Source organism: Desarmillaria tabescens, assembly GCF_030435595.1.
Source record: "Desarmillaria tabescens strain CCBAS 213 chromosome Unknown EV420scaffold_9, whole genome shotgun sequence".
Classification (NCBI taxonomy): domain Eukaryota; kingdom Fungi; phylum Basidiomycota; class Agaricomycetes; order Agaricales; family Physalacriaceae; genus Desarmillaria; species Desarmillaria tabescens.
This window is the reverse complement of record NW_026848308.1, coordinates 1289017-1305334: the sequence shown is the minus strand read 5'-3', so window position 1 is coordinate 1305334 and position 16318 is coordinate 1289017. Positions and strand designations below refer to the sequence as shown.

The 16318-nt window shown below is 48.6% G+C and overlaps 6 protein-coding genes across 6 annotated transcripts; 3 read left to right on the top strand and 3 right to left on the bottom strand.

Annotated features, from left to right (window-relative positions):
- Positions 1–158: 158 nt before the first annotated feature.
- EV420DRAFT_1628125 (uncharacterized protein) lies at positions 159–2341 on the top strand (the record flags this gene model as incomplete). Its single annotated transcript, XM_060476055.1, has 3 exons — positions 159–263; positions 286–360; positions 401–2341. The coding sequence occupies 3 exons, from the start codon at positions 159–161 to the stop codon at positions 2339–2341; spliced, it is 2121 nt and encodes a 706-aa protein (XP_060334220.1).
- A 203-nt stretch (positions 2342–2544) lies between these two features.
- EV420DRAFT_1198542 (heme peroxidase) lies at positions 2545–4472 on the bottom strand. Its single transcript, XM_060466322.1, has 11 exons — positions 4464–4472; positions 4037–4382; positions 3929–3980; positions 3797–3878; positions 3475–3745; positions 3410–3426; positions 3296–3361; positions 3165–3242; positions 3043–3114; positions 2903–2986; positions 2545–2847 (listed from the first exon to the last, which is right to left on the bottom strand). The coding sequence occupies exons 2-11, from the start codon at positions 4292–4294 to the stop codon at positions 2748–2750; spliced, it is 1080 nt and encodes a 359-aa protein (XP_060334219.1). The 5' UTR covers positions 4295–4382; positions 4464–4472; the 3' UTR covers positions 2545–2747.
- A 3411-nt stretch (positions 4473–7883) lies between these two features.
- On the top strand, positions 7884–9484 carry EV420DRAFT_1265373 (FAD dependent oxidoreductase; the record flags this gene model as incomplete). The annotated part of the gene is made up of 7 exons (XM_060467270.1): positions 7884–7975; positions 8027–8118; positions 8220–8267; positions 8321–8625; positions 8676–8987; positions 9043–9143; positions 9202–9484. The coding sequence occupies 7 exons, from the start codon at positions 7884–7886 to the stop codon at positions 9482–9484; spliced, it is 1233 nt and encodes a 410-aa protein (XP_060334218.1).
- A 339-nt stretch (positions 9485–9823) lies between these two features.
- On the top strand, positions 9824–11459 carry EV420DRAFT_1197885 (uncharacterized protein). The gene is made up of 5 exons (XM_060466321.1): positions 9824–9948; positions 10007–10014; positions 10064–10242; positions 10290–10526; positions 10575–11459. Exons 1-5 carry the CDS (start codon positions 9935–9937, stop codon positions 11289–11291), a joined length of 1155 nt encoding a protein of 384 aa, XP_060334217.1. The 5' UTR covers positions 9824–9934; the 3' UTR covers positions 11292–11459.
- Positions 11460–11544: 85 nt separating this feature from the next.
- EV420DRAFT_1265303 (hydrophobin-251) lies at positions 11545–12042 on the bottom strand (the record flags this gene model as incomplete). The annotated part of the gene is made up of 4 exons (XM_060467262.1): positions 11545–11592; positions 11651–11738; positions 11791–11861; positions 11923–12042. Coding segments are annotated over 4 exons (327 nt in total), but the record flags the coding sequence as incomplete, so codon positions are not given.
- Positions 12043–13191: 1149 nt separating this feature from the next.
- Positions 13192–15843, bottom strand: EV420DRAFT_1265382 (fungal-specific transcription factor domain-containing protein; the record flags this gene model as incomplete). The annotated part of the gene is made up of 9 exons (XM_060467272.1): positions 13192–13957; positions 14009–14127; positions 14182–14316; positions 14370–14563; positions 14614–15334; positions 15383–15419; positions 15469–15533; positions 15585–15613; positions 15672–15843. 9 exons carry the CDS (start codon positions 15841–15843, stop codon positions 13192–13194), a joined length of 2238 nt encoding a protein of 745 aa, XP_060334215.1.
- Positions 15844–16318: the final 475 nt, after the last annotated feature.

The following is a 16318-nucleotide window of genomic DNA, read 5'->3' as shown; positions in this document are numbered from 1 at the left end:
TTTGACCTGTCTTCTTCTGATATAGTACTATGGCCTTTCTCTACACAAGACCCTCTTCTCCCCCTCCGAGGGAAGCTTTTCCTAATAACCTCGAACCTGACGATGAATTCCATTCCCACCCTGCTTATTCTCCCAACTCCCTCTTTCCAGAGAGCGACATGCGAGACAAGGAGCGACCGCGCCTTGAGATCCTTCTTGACAAGGATTGTATCTTTCTCAAGGGTACCGGGGTCGATGTGGAGCCTGCTCGTCTCTCGGGGCATGTTAGCTCTGTATCTCGCAGAGTCGACGTCCATCAAGGAAATCACGCTTCAGTTCAGAGGAAAGGCACGCTTACCAGTGCCCACTAATGAATCGTATGTATTCCGTGACTCATCCATGACGTCCTCGCTGACAGCAGGTAACAGGATGTCACTCAACTCCTCAGCCTTTGACGTATATCGTTTGCAACCACGAATGGTCTTTCCTGGAAGGAGAAAAGAAACATAGTCATACACTGAAACCCGGCCGCCACTTTTTCCCCTTCCAACTGCAACTAGGTGGCTCTCTTCCATCTAGCATCGCAACGGGGGTTAATGGAGGCGCCTTTGTCGCGTACAAACTACGTGCTCACGCCGTACGTCCGGGTCTTAGTCACAACCTCCAGACCTTCGCGCCGGTGACGTTAATTCGCTCATTCGCGCCAGAAGCCTTGGAGTATCAGCAGACCTTGGAAATAGAAAACACCTGGCCGGAGAAGCTCATGTATTCCATCATGATTCCTCACAAAGCATGGGCTGCCGGCGACATCTTGACGGCTCTGGTCAAGTTTTCGCCGCTGTCAAAGGGCGTTGGAGTCTTGAGCATAACTACCACCGTGCAGGAGACGACGAAGATTTATGCACGGACGGGTGCTCAAGAATCTTCTCGTACCGTCGCGACGGTTCGACACGAGATTGTCGGGGGGAAAGCTGTCGAAGTCAAGGAGCATCGTTGGAAGCCATCGCCAACCACGCCAGGACATTCAGTGCCTACTACACCGAACCCGACACATTCCTTATCATCAAGTCCTCGGAACAGCACGCACTCTGGCAGCAGCGGTGGATATTTTTCCTTCAATCCTCATCACGCGTCATCTGCGTCATTGGCAGAAGCCGGACCTTCGAACGTTACGACATCACCATCTACTTCCACTGATCACACCGAGAACCTTGAGATGAGCAACGACGACATCGTGACTTACCTTACGTTTCCAATACCCCTCTGCATTACGCCAACTCATGCCCTCGAACCCATTAATGTCAGTCATAGAATACGATGGAGTATCCTCATCCTTAATCTCGATGGTCACACGTCAGAGCTGCGCTGTTCTCTTCCTCTCCACCTTCTTGATTATCGGCTGCTGGAGGAAGCTCGTTCGCATACGTCTGCCACTCGGCGTCTTCTCCTTGGCGGTCCTGAAGTCCCACCAGAAGTACTTCAAGATGATATGGAGCTTCCGAGTTACACAGCGCACGTCCGGGATCGCGTAGCGAACATGTTCCTTCCTGAGAGCGCCACAATGCGGGTTACCAACCCGTGGGTTCACGGTGGTATCAGTCCTACCGTTGTCAGCAACGCAGGTGCCGAAGCCCTCTCCTCACCATGGCCCCGGTCCACGTCTGGAAACTCGACACCTCTCGAAGCTCATCTCTTAGCACACCTCCCTCACGCGCCAGGTTCAGGTGATAGTACGCCACTGGACTGGGTAAATTCCGAGCTTCTACTTTCCCTTTCGGAGGAAGACCCGCCTACGTTAAGTGTGAACTCACGTCAACCGCCTCCCCATTCACCATCGGATCACACGGATTCCAACCCCGCTACAAGACCAAGCAGTCATCGCCCTAGCCGGCTCTCCAGTCGTTCCGCAAGTCCTGACCGCGGTCTCCACGTCGCAGGCCCTCACGAAACTTACGTGCACAGCGGAAACGCCAGTCGGAACATCCACGGATTGTTCAAAGCCTCGATGAAACCCTTCTCGTCACTCGCCCACCCACACTGGCTCTCTTCCCGTTCGAGTTCCCACTCGAATATCGAACAACAACGGCAGGCAACGATGCCAGCACGTCCCCCGGTGCACCTGAGTGATCCCAATTCTGGTACGGCATTGTTGCATCGGGCGTTTACGGAAGTGCCGGATTACAGGATTGCTGCGAGGGGATTTATTGGGGGTGTTCCGCCGTTGACGAGTATGCGGGGTCTGCCGTCGTATGAGGACGTCGAGCGCTCGCAGGGTGACTCTGAGCTGGCTGCGAGGTTTCCGCGATTGGACGTGGCGAATAGTCCGACGATGATGATGACTCGTGCTAGTTCCTCGTCATAACCTTGGCGCTCGCGGCGCGTTTTCTTTCTTTATTTTGTCAATATGTTGTATCATCACCACCATAGACTTACCTCCTTAGACTTCAATCTGTATGTTCGCTGTTGTTATGCTGTAATGGGTTTTTTTTTACATCTCCAACGTCGGACAGTCGCTCTCACGTTAATTTTACCGGTCGCATTATTCCCCTCTCCATCCATCTTGTATCATTCTTGCATAGGCTTCGTAGACTTTGGCATGCGTACTGCAAACTCTGTATCCCGGAATTTTTAGACGAGAACGGGAAATTCAAAAGATAGATTGTAGCTAAATATACATACATCAGAACTCGAGAGACATCTAGATCTACTCTAAAGGATCAGGGCGTCTAGTGTTTCTGTAGATGGTATTATTGGTGTCGAAGGAGTGTTTACTTCTCATCAGATGACTTCATGATCCAAGGTTCTGCCGTGGCGAACTGTTCTGTGGGTACTCCAAGTTCGAATAAGCGCGATACAGCGGCTGCGAAGCTAGGGAGGGAAAGTATAAGCAAAAATTGATTAAAAAACGCATTCACAAACTCACTCCTTGAAGAAGAGATCCTGGTCATCAGCGTAGGCTTTGGCGTATTTCTTGAAGCTCTTGTCTTGCGTCAGTACGTAGTCGGTGCTACAGAAATTCCTTGATCGGCCGAAGGAAATCAGGACAACACGTGTAAAACGTACGGCAGCATCATGAGACTCCTCGTCTTCTTATCCTGCAGTTGTTTCGGGCCGTTCCATTTTCTCCACACCCATCTGAAGAAATGTGAGAAAAAAGACTTCGGAAATTATTCCGGACTACGTACGTCTCTTCGAAAAGCAGTTTGTAGAAGTCATTAGTCAATGTGGTTGGCGAGAACGTCCATGGGCCATCGAATCCAGAGCTATGAGACTGTCATTTAATCAAAACGAAGCTTTGGTAGTAATATTCACCCACCGATCGGTGTGACAGCGTCCAAGGGCATGAGCACCGGACAGAGCAACGATTTCCTGGTCATTGAATCTAGATAGAAAGGTAAATGACAGTCTAGCTCCACATAAACATCCATACCCCATACGGTAGAAGATCTATAGGTTAATTAGACATTGATTGCAAACTTTCCTAACAGTACTTACATGTCGGAGATGGTCCGCGCCTTCAGTAGCATCCGGAAGACGACCATCAGGAGTAGCCTGAGCCTGGATACCGTCCACCCTTCCAGGACGCCAAGGAATCTTAGGGCCTGCCATTTCCTGAATGGCACAAACACCACCCAGAGTCCACAAGTCACCATAGCTAATCCAAGGGAATTCCGCTTTAACCTTTTCCATGATGTCACGTGCTACATGTAATCCAGCATTAGCGCCGTGAAGGGATTCTGGTGCAAAACGCATTGTAGCGTAGTTGCTGGGGACATTGTAAGTCACGGATACTGGATCGTGAACACATTAGGTTCACCTGCCGCCAGTTTTGGTTTCCTTGTCATATGTACCAGACGAGTGCCAAGCTAGACGAACAAGGACAGGTCCGTACGAGCCATCTATTGAGGACGATATTAGCTTTCTGAGTAATACTTAGAATACAACACACCATCGTAGTTCTCTGCTCCATCTTCTAGGATATCTGCAATCTTGTTGTATACCTAAAACCTCGTTGCGTCAACGTGAACCCCGATAGTTGTATCAACACAATGCATACCTTCTGGTAATCCTCCTTCGTAGGAGTAAAAGTCTTAGTCTGAGCAGGAGCAGCCAAGACATCAGACAAGTAGTAGTAGCCGGCACCACCGCCAATTGCCAGCGCAGCTAAGCCGACATAGAGACCGGTGTTGGACTTTGGGGTGGGCGCCTGTGTCGAATTGAAACGACGGAAAGCAGAGCGACAATTTGCTCTCGCTGGCCTCGCAGCTGCCAGTGCCAGCGGCGCGCGAGCTCTGAAAAATGCGTTGAAGGCCATGGTAGGAAATCAAGCCGAGGTAAGGTAATCAGCGACTTGCTTTCGCCTTGCCAATGTAAGCAAGGTCGTGACCTTGCTAGTAACCATTCTGGGGAAATTTGTAATTGGCGCCAGCCAATCGCATGCGAGCAGTTAGTTACTCATGACCCTGTACCGGATTTGTACTTACCGAGAGCCGACTTATGCTTTTCATTGCATTTTTGAAGGCCTCTGTGGTTGCTGGATGTCTCACTGAAAGTGTAACCCAGGCTGCCGCATTCGGTCTCGTATATAAGTCATGTGAGGGCGTCTGAATGAATAGAGAACCACAACCTTGAGAAAAGGCAAAGGTAAATCATGGTCACAGGATGCCGCAACTGAGTAGAAATCACACACACTATACCCGTCGTTATGATGGGAGAAGGGTCAAGTGCCCCCGCTAAAAAGACAACAAACTCTCATCTCAACAGTTGCTCTCCCACAGAGTGGTCAATGACCTTAGGATCATCAAAGCGATACGTAGTCAGACACCCGCATTCTATTTCTTTTTTCACCCCCGACGTCGCAGGAGCTTGTCACCGAGCAGCTCATCCATATGGGTTATTCAACTGTCTAGTCCGACTGCGGAGGTCAACAGGAGTTAGCGAAAGGCTAAGCCATGGCTGTGAGTTAAGATCTTTCTGATTCAAGGGGACGATCTGTCAAAACTCGTACTCTACATTGAACGATGTCGGATATGCCAGAGAACAACGCAGCAAATTTGAAATACGAGATGTTCATACTGAGGGACTAGAACCTGTTGGCAGAAGTAGTCATTCGAACTTTTGGATGGAGACCTGCCAACGAGCTCGGAGCGCGGTGGGTTCTGCGAAAGTCTAGCCCTGGAGTGACATGCCAGTAAGTCGTCTCAGGCTGAGAAGATCTGGTAGCGCGAAGTGCACTGAGCACCAAGCAACACTATCTCACACGAATATATCGCTTCAATGAATCCCAGACTGACCAAAGCACTGGTGGTTAAGAGGCTATGAAATGGTCCGCAGAAAGAAGGAAAAACAGTGATTTGCAGTTTTTCCCTGCTGTACCCTAAGACTTGCCAAGTCAAGAGCATGGCTTCGCAACTGAGATGCCATAGAGGTTAGAGGTCCACGTACCAGATGGCGGCGGCGATTGTGTCCTCTCCAGTCGCCGCCGTTCTCACATGTCGGATTCGCGTTAAATTCGTATTGCATTTCTTTGCGGTTTTTACTCGCTAAACCTTTCTGTAAATAAGACTATACGTGGTTATTGCCGCAAGTTTACCATCCGCTTTATGCTACTTTTTTCGAGTCTCAACTGAGATGGTGGGTTGTATTCTTTGAGTCGCGGCTCGGAGGAAACACTCCGAGACCGCATCCGGACCGAAGATCCGAGTACCCTACTATTCCCTGTTCATTCCCCATGAAAACCGGAGTCGCATACGTACATCAGAAATACTTCTTGCTGTTGTTCAAGTTACTCAGCGCCATAATTTCCATCTTTTTTGTGAATTTTCGCATGTTGAATAAGACCTGATCATGACGCACGATGCATGATGCATGATGACCCATATGTGATCCGAAGCACGTGGCTCGCCAAAAATGGTTGTGAACTTCGTCTTCAACGTCACTTCTGTCTCCTACGGTCTTTCTATCCTGACTATCAGTACAGCTATGATATTAATAAGTGTCTCCCCTTTTCGACTTCTAGAACTCAGTACGTACTTGACGCTGTCAATCAGCATCATGACGCTCATTATTACACCCCGATATTTGTAGGTTGTGTGGCCTGCCGGACGCGTGCAATCTCTGAGGCTGTTGAGGATACGAACCCCTAATAACCGTGGATATCGCCCTACTGCGTTGCACCAGGAATCGCGGCGCAGTCTATGGCATCAGTCTTGCGGAGGCTCGGCCATTTCGAATATATTTCAGTTACGAAGACCGATGAAGTGTCATAGGAGATGATATAATAGTCCCAAGTGCAACTTCATCAAAACTTGGGCCTAGGTATGAGTTCATCTCACTCTTTGATGTTATTTCTTCTATATACTGTCTGCCGTACCATGTTGGGCTCGGGTATGTTTCATTCAGCGCTTGAAGACAGCGCGTATGGTTCTTCGGCACCGTTCCCAAGTTCCGTTTTCGCGTCGAGACAGCCCCAACATTAGCAACGGCCCCGGGAAAGGCGGACTCCATGCGAGTACGAGGTCACCTTCTGTAGCGATGCAGGGAAACCCTACCTCGGAAATTCAAGTGTAGAATCGGCGAGAGTGAACTGGTCATAGGTTTCTTCTCATCTTTATCTCAAAAAGGAAGAAATGTGAACGAGCGCTTCTTCGGGCTGATCCCCGTCCTTCATGATGTGTTAGTGCATCCCTGGCTTTCCATGCCAGGGTGATCTTTCCGAAAGCCATTTTCTTGGAGATTTTTCACCGTTTAGACTCATTCAGCGTCAGTCAACTGACCGCTCTGTCCACGTTTTCTGACTCTTAACAGAGGAAGGGGATAACTCGTGCATGTAGTCTTGGCAGTCAGCGCTCTCAGTACACCAGACGCGACACATCGGACGATTCGAAATCAGTGGGTGATGAGAGGAGCGTTTCACTTTTTCCTTATTCTCGATTTATTTCCCTTGTCCATGTGTTTCTCCTTGAATTCCTAGGCCGATGACGAAGGATAGTTGTGGACTGTGGATCCAGAACGTTTGGGGAAGGTCTATGGTGGTCTATGGATGCGTTCTATGGATGCCGACTTTTGTCCGCCCCCCGACGTTCATTGCCAATTAGGTCGCTTCCCTCTCAGGAAGGGAACTATATGCCTTTCTTCAGAACTCTCTTCGTGCCATGGCCGATCACTTTCGTTACAAAAGCAGCGGCGAATGAGACAGAGCCGATTATAAACAGAACAGACGGTTCCAAAGTACGCTCCTTTCTTTGTGCAAACCATCGTTTCAGACTACACAGGCCTGCAGATATTGTCGGGGATTCGGAAATATTGCAGCTTGGCCAAGCATATATTATTTCAAAATTGTGCGTCGTCTACGCGATTTCGACATTGTATGTCGTTTGCAAACGGCACAAGGGTTGAAGTCGAATTTTGTTCGGACGCTTTTCTGAAACATCGGGCGGATTTTTCCAGCTGGATCCAAGGTCGATTTGAAGTCTGCTCCGGACGGTGCTGGTTTTGAATTCATTATATGCAGTTGAGGGATTGAATAAGACTACAGGTAAGGTTGACTATGAATAGTAAACAGCCACTGAACCAAGAGCGCAGGACTCGGACTTTTTGTCACGTATGCGGTACCCCCAAAGGCTAGGCACTCTTCAAGAGACACGCGGCAAAACCATCTTAGTAACGAACTTCTTCCAAGGACATAATCCATCTAGGATCAATCAGATTCCTGCGGTCGTGTCCGCAACAGTATGTCGATCATGTAGGACCCAGCGTCTTCGAAAATGGACATACGGTATTCCGCAGAGCTATAAGAACCCTCCTAGTTTGAACCAACATTATCATCGTCACTTTATCCTCCTGACAGTCTTTTAACAATGGCTGCTTCCTCCTCTACACCTGTCCTAGCCCTTAAGAAGGGCATGGTTACTCTCGACGCGTCTCCGAATGCTATTAGGACCCCTCGTAATGGAAGGCGTGTTCTCATTGTTGGCGGTGGTGTCACTGGATTGACGTGAGATTACTCTTCACGTTAATGACTAGTTCTCACCACATGCCTCCTCAGCACTGCCTGGGTCTTGCTAGATGCGGGTTACGATGTCACTGTTGTAGCAGAGCAATGGGCGCCGGCAACGCCACGTATCCCGTCTCAGATCGGTTGGTGACATGTTTGCATATACAGTTTTCTCTTGACTGATTGTAACTTACGACTAGCTGGAGCGCTGTAAGTTCATCTTTCATAGTTATGATGGCTTAAGTGCAGTTGTTTACGCATGCTAGATGGGAGTATCCTCCAGCCGTCTGTGGTAGGCATAATCATATCTTTTATTCTGATGGCGCTCACTGCATCATCATCCAGGGCAACACACCGACGCAACTTCTTTGGCTTTGTCCAAGGGCTGGTCACTGACATCATATCGCATTTTTGACCAGCTGAGCAAATTTCTGCCTGCCGTCAAAATGCGTACCGCCAATTTCTTCTTCGGCAAAGCGATTGAGGACATGCCGGACCAGTTGAACAAGATGCGAGAAATTGAGGCCTCATGTATCAAAGGATTCGTCAGGGACCCCGACTTGATCTCGAAGCATGCTGTCAACCAGCACGCTGGTGTTGTTGATGCATACTCGCATTTGGCCCCTGTTATCGACACAGATGCATACATGGTAAGCACTTCTAGAATTATTTTATGAAACATATTAACATCATTAACCAGGTTTGGCTCCGTAACCTAGTGGCGGCAAAGGGTGCCAAGCTGATCACCCGACGTATCAATGGAGACCTGCTAAATTCCGAGCACGAGTTACTTCGGACCTACGGTGCCGTGGCTATTGTCAACGCCACAGGTCTCAACTCCCTAGAAGCCGCCAGTGACAAGGCCTGTTATCCTTTGCGCGGTGCTTTGATTCGTGTAGTCAACGACGGCAAGAGGTTTCCCAAAGTCAACGAAGCCTTGGCCGTAACCCACGACAACGAGCTCAGTGCTGACCATGAAGATATAGTATTTATTGTTCCCCGAAATGACAACGTATGTGTCCCTTCCAATCTTTGACCACTACCTACTGACCATCTCTTGCTTCTAGATTCTTATCCTCGGCGGTATTGCTCAACCTCACAAGTCGGAGCTTAACCTCAGTCTAGATTCTCCCGAAATTAAGCGCATGCGTGAACGATGCAATAAATTGTGAGTTATCTGCTGACTACCTAGGGCCGCTGCCGTTGACTGACTGCCGATTTCCCAGCGTTCCCGGGCTTGAACATGCAGAGTACGATCCGGAAGCGCCTTTCGTGCAAGGCCTTCGACCGACGCGCGTCGGGAACGTACGTGTTGAGCAAGAGCTCCGGCAGAACAAATTGAATGGCGGAATTAGCCGTATAGTTCATTCATATGGACAAGGAGGGTCAGGCTTCTCTTTCTCCGTGGGGTGTGCAATTGATATATTGCACTTGATTAATGTTGTGGAACTTGCTACCATGAAGTCGGATGTGAGCATGGAGTACCCATTGGCGCGCGCCAACTTGTAGGCTTGCATAAGGATCCAAATCATGTAATTGTATCACCGATTTCTCTATGTCATGTCTTTTGGTTCGTCCATCTTGAGGTCTTAAAAAGGCTGCAAGCTGCACATTGGCCGCCTGGCGAAAATTGAAATGAGAACCTTAAGGCCCTATGCATACCACACTCTCTTTTAGGCATATACTTTTGTCTGCAGTAGAAACATAATCGTACGTACACTGAGTCCTTACACTGTTAAGTCTTAGTCAAACTTGTACAAGCCGATCTTCAAGGGGCTAGTCGTCGGGATCACGGGCCGGTGAGATTTCGGTTGATCGAGCGCACGTGGCTCGGAGAAAAAATTCCTCCCACAACTGTTTTGTACCAGCTTGGACCTTCCTGCCGACTTGTACTACATAGCAGAGTCTATTCTCATCTACGATAGGCTCGCACTTCATACACTTTGTATACGGTTCAAAATGGTCTCTTTCCAGTACGTCTGAATCCTTTCACTAGGTTGTGCATGTCAGATTGACCGGCGAATCGTGTAGTTGCAATGGTATGAAAATCGACCAATAATGACGCATCATGTTCATTTTCTCTCTTAGGATGTGACGATGTTGTAACTAAGCCCAAGCTCATGGCGCACTGGAACAGATGTTATGCCCAAGTTGACTGCTTAGATTGTAGCAAGACATTTAACAACCCCGGGGAGTTTAAAAGTCACACATCATGTGTGAGCGAGGCAGAGAAATATGAGAAAAGTGTGTACAAAGGACCCAAAACTGTGTGTCAATCCTCGTCTCGACATTCATCTATCTAAATCACCGCCAGGGACCTAAGAACCATTACCCTCCACAAGATAGTGCCCCCGCGCCCTCCCCCCAGTCGTCGAGAGGTTCTTTCCGTGGCCGGGGTCGAGGAGGCTACAATAATGGGTGGGGCAGATCCCAAGTTCCGGGGACAGGAGCGAACGGTACGCCTTTGGGCACCCCAAAAGGCTCTCCACCGCCAGTGGAGACCGTCTCGCTACCGCAAAAAAGGAAAGCAGATGAGATCGAGCAAGATAAGGTATTGCAGTGTCTTTTTGACGTCAAGAAGCGCTAATTCGTAAATCAGGTTGAGATCAAAGCTAACGTTGGGAAGTCAATTACAACATCGTCGAATGACACCGATTTGAAGCTCGTGAAAAAGTCCAAGAAGGAGAAGAAGAAGAAAGAGGAGGTAGCGGCGCTACCAGCGGAGGACAATAAGACGAAAAAGAAGAGCAAACTCAAAGACGGCGAGGAGACGGGCGTTGAGGAACTCAAATCCAAGAAGGAAAAGAAGAAGGAGAAGGACGCAGTCAAGGAAAGGGAGTCGACAGATGTAGAGGCCGGGAGCGACAGAAAGCAAAAAGAAAGGAAGGAAAAAAAGGAGAAGAAACATAGGACGAAAACGGAAGACGAGTTATCAAAAGGCAACGGAGAGGATGAAAACGCACCTTCAGCCGAGGACGAGTCAGGAAGCAAGTCGAAGAAGGAAAAACGGAAACACAAAGTAGTCGGGAAAGAAGAGAAGAAAAAGTTGAAGGAACAGACGCGCGGCTCGAAGGAGCAGGCGGGAAATGATGCAGAGGTCAACACCGTAAATGTCGACGCTGCAACTGAGTCGAGGAAACGGAAGCGCGATATCAACGAGGAGGAGGGGAGTCAGCCCGTTCTCGAGAAGAAGGGGAAAAAGAGTAAAAAGGAGAAGAAAAGCAAGGAGGAGAAGAGGGAAAAGGGACATAAAAAGCATCGTCGGTCGATGGAGGACATCGTCGAGTCAGCGCCTCTCATCGCTGTCGGTGCGTAATCTCAGTTTATTGATTTGGTCAGCATGTTTTTGGGACATCATAGCCATTGGGGTACTCGGATACCAGTAGCCCCCGGGCCTTAGAATTTTTCGCATGTACTACCGATGGTGGACATCAAGTTTTGTTCCTTTCCCACCGTATCGCGGTGCCAAGCATGTCGTGCTCAGGATTCGAAAACCGAATGCACTATTATAACGAAGGAAGTTAAAACGACAGCTACATATATCCCGGTCACTGGCTGACTTTCGACACTCAAAGTACAATATTAATCGGTGTGCAGCCAAGAGCAACTAGGCCATTCTAACGAGACGAGTCAAAATCAGTTCTTAACCGAATGGTGACCATTGTGAATACTCACGAAGTTGTTATTACTGCAGCAGACAGGTTGGTTGGCGCATTGGGTCGTACCAAGGCCGAGGACCGTAATGGGGGCACAAGTGAGACCACTAATAAGCGCAATAACCGTCAAGAAAGTTCAACGGCACTTAGGAAACCTACACTTGAGCAGTGATATCACCGATAGGAATCCCTAAAAGTCCAAGGGCGTTCTGGACGGCATCGGACTTAGGCTTTAAGAGCAGGCTACTGGTTAGTATCATTTCTTGATGTTGATAGGCTTGACGAACTCACGTCCTGAACAGACTTGCAACACTGCGCCGAACCGGTGTTGCACTGGCCCGCGGTGACGGTGGTGTTTGTTTCTTGTCTTGGAACGGCACTACTGGCCACCAAGAGAGGCAAAGCCAAAATGGCTATAATGAAGGTGGAAATACGAGCGAACGTCGTGAAACTGGGAACTGAGAAATAATAGAGCGATTGGCCGCGTCTTTTATAAACTTTGGTTTCTCGTTATCCAATTGTCAGTATGCGGGGGTAGATTTTTTTGACTCGGAAGACCGACAGACTGCATGGGACATGCACTCTGTATTCGCCCAGAAGTTGAGGTATCGAATGCTGAGACATTATGAAGGTAACTGGGCATTCTGTTCATCGAAAAAACTAGCAAATATCTCATGAATCTCTAGCTAGTCTTTTCGTCGGGTTCTCTTCAGCGCTACCACCTATTTCAGCTCAAATCGGCGGTAGGTAAGTTCTTGATATGACCAGAGATACAGATACATTGCGAGCTACCAGGAAACTTGGTTTAACATCAACCTGCCGTTGCAACAATTAAGACCGTAAGATTCATCTCGATTATTGAACCCGGACTCACTGCCCAGCCTCCAGTAGCCGACGGTGTAAAATTCGGTTAGCGCCGTCTGGCAGAACACTTGAAAACATGTAAGGCTCTCGTAAGCGGTCCCGCACGACAATAACGTTCGAACCACTGACCATACCAGCTGTCGCGGCTTACCACCCGCGTTTTGCACCCACTGGTGATTTAGTCTTGAGTCCGACGCATTCAAGTTCTTGATCGTGGGTCAGCTTGGGTCCGCAGTCGGACTTTGGGCTTGAAGCTGTCAACAAAAACAGGGATTTGATGGTGCCGACTTGGACAAGCATTCGAGTATTGTGTCCGTTACCTCCGCCTTTACTTTCAACTTCACTCCGACTTCAAGGAATGCGGAACAGTGCAAGCTACCAACTCTAAGATCTCAAGACTAAGCCTCATCAACGATCACGATCTTTTACAGATGCCTGGAGTAAGCATACATCGTGCTGCTTGCTGACTGCCCGAATATCCAAGGATGGCTCATCACACTGTCTATGATAAATTTCGAAAGCAGAAACTTCAAGCCCTCATACAGTCTAAGAACCAACATATAATACTGAAAAGATACTACTCACGGCCATCTAAATAGAGATATGCTACATACTCCTGTTATACAAACAATAGCAATACGTATAGACACAGCTACCAGTGTACATAGTCCAAGTGGCGCGGGCAAAGCAAAGACGTCAATGCTCCGGGAAGAAAGCAAGTAAACCATTTGGGTGGTCTGCCGATCGATGCATCTCGACCTGAGAAACCTGACGGCGAATAGCCATCAGTTCCTCCCATAAGTTAGGCGGGATCTCGTGATTCTGGCGCAAAAAGAATCGTATACGATCCAGCCACTCCTTTATGAGATGGAATCTATTCTCAGCTGTCGTCGCTTCGATCCATTCTGAACCACCCTCTTGTATGACCAACAGTGAGACCTGCGCTAGCCAGTAAAATGGCAATGCATTGAACGCAAAAGGAGGCTCATCGGAGTCACACTCGCGTTTCACAGCATCTGGAGAGTGATGCCACATCTGAAGCCAGTTGTGCAGAGTACACTGTGTTATAAAGTGGCTTCCTTGGCGGCCTTCGCCGTCAGAGGTTGGGGTCAGTGACGACGTTGGAGCCTCAGAAGAGGAATAACATTCGTAGATGCTTTGGAGAATCGTGTGGATGAGGATGAATTGGGAGAACGGATTTAGAGGGGTGTGGGAAGTACCAAGACGTATCTCTCCAAGATTGGTCAAGGCTTGTTGCATGCCGACACCGTACAATCTATCTGCCCCGATTCCGTACGCAGAGGGCTTCTGTAGAAGCTCGTACCATTCTCGGGCAGACCGGGCTTTCCACAATGCATCGTCACAAGGCAGATTGAGGTCGAATTCTGCGATCTGGAAAGAAGGACGTATCGAGAAGAACACAGAATGACAACAATCATGAAGATAGGAGAGTAGTAAAGCCCTAAATGGAGTGTCAGAAATGTTGATTCAGGATGGCATACATCGGACATACCGTTTAACAGTCTCGTGTTGAGCCCATTCACGCCACGTTTGTTCCAGTGCGACGGAGTCGTTCAAGTCAGGGACAGCCCAAGAACGTGAACGAGTGATAGAACCTGTCTTGCGGATCATCTAGACCGATATTAATCCGCTATATGATGGTTTATGCACCGCATATCGACATACCATGACCAACATTCCATGATACACGTTAGATGAGACCCGATTTTCGGCGCGCTGGTGGAACAAACCGATAGTCTGGAGCAACACGACAGCAAGTATCAAGTAATCTTGCTCTTTAGGGTTGAACGCTGCTTTCGTCTGGAGTATGTAGTATGAGCATCTAGACATTTTCAATAAAGGAATGTACTTACAAATTGTTGAACCAGGACGTCCCGTGTTGAGGACAGGGTTTCATTGATGAAGTTGACAGCACTTCGTGTCGTCACAAAGAGTGCACCGCATGCCTGCATCGCACGAACTAGAACAGAAGGCTTGTCTTCCGCCACCCATGTTTCCGGATGAACTAAAGGGAGCTGTGTGCAGAACGCAGAGAAGAAAAGGTACACTGAAGAAGAGTTTAGATGACGATCCCAACGTCAACGCTTGAAGACGCACGATATTGTTCCTTCTCAGTATCTAGTATTTTCATACCGGTTGAGACGGCAGTCGAAGGCGGGTATTCTTCGGATGGGATAGGGGAGCTGCTGGAAGCAGCGTCTACAGGAGAATCAAAATCCGGCGACGAGGAGACCGTGGAAACGCCAGGCGTGGTTTGTATGAGCGAATATGGACAGGCATCTTCTGATCCCAACCCGTCGCCTCCCAACCACGAAAAACCCGAAGGTATTTGGACTGGGTGCGTTGAATCGTGATCAGAGAAAGAGAACTGTTCGAGGAGAGAGTCTAACACGTTGCTAGAAAACATCTTTTCGATGAAGTGTTCTGAACCAAATATCTGGCCGTCGTTGTCGACATCTGTGGCGGGATCAAAAATAGCTGCCTGGGACGAAGTATGGGAAGACGCCATCCCCGACTTGCTAAAATCTAAAGGTGCAGCTGTATGTGGCAAGGTAGGAGAGGCATCATCAATCTCACTAGGAGATGAGAGAGAATTAAGAGAGCAAGTGGGTGAGTAATGGGGACCGGCAACGCCTTCGACAGAGACATCATTGATTCCCCGGTTGCCGTCTCGAGTCTGTGATACCCGCTTCTTGGCACACGATTGTTTATAACGGGTCACGGCCGGGTCGTTGATAAAGACACATTTCTTGCCGCGAGATATGCATTTCGAACATGGACACTGAAGATCGCACTTGACCTTGGATTCAACACATGCCTATCGAGGAATTAGCAAAAAAATTATATCAGTTAATTTTGGACGTACCTGGCAGGATTTTCTTCTCGATCGATGGGCCTTGAGCCTGTGGTCAAGCGTCAGTTCTATTGTCCGCCAAAGATAATCTTGCTTACGGGTCACCGCATGTCTTCTTGTGTCGGGTCAACAGATCGCTTCTGGTGAACTCGGCACCGCACAGCTAGAATAGAAAAGCTAAGCATAATTGAAGATGAACTGTAACGCCACCCACTTTACACCTGTGAGCCCGTTCGTTGGTATCTGACCGCCGCTTTTAGATCACTAACTGCGCTGACGATTTAGAGACACTGGGACTTACGTGAACGGATATGTCTGCTTAAGTGAGTCGTCCTTGTAAACTTGGCGGGACAGAGAGGGCAGTATTTCGTCTGCGGAAGTGTAGGAGCGTTCCCTCTATGAGAACGAATTCTGGAGACTTCTCCGTTTGCTTTGAGCTCGATAGAGGCGCTGGGATTAGGTGAGTGGCTCATGGGTGCGGAGTGGAAGAAGCGGTTTGAGGAGAGAATATAGGTCCGCTACCCATGGGCTCTCCAGGGATTACATGCCTTGATGCTCGACATTTAAAGGACCATCATCATCATTCAACATCCACAATCGTGCCGCTTACGTTGAAAGGCCACAAAGTAAGCACCGCGGGAAAAGAATCATCTTACGCCAGAATTAGATGCCCAACTGAAGTTCAGCTTCCGCAGTAAAATGGAAATTACGGTGATCGGCAGGCACATACTGTGGTGTGCAAGTGACGGTAGGAGTCAACAGGATTGAGCTTGCTAGAATCAGATACGAATTAGTTCATCGGAAAACTGAAAACCAGAAGTTATATATGCACATATAGGCCCTTCCGCGTATGCTTTATAGTATTGAGCGCCTCGGTTCATGTACGTGCCGACATGATAACAAGTCCTCAAATAAGTATGGGACCATAGCCACGTATCTCCGTAAAAC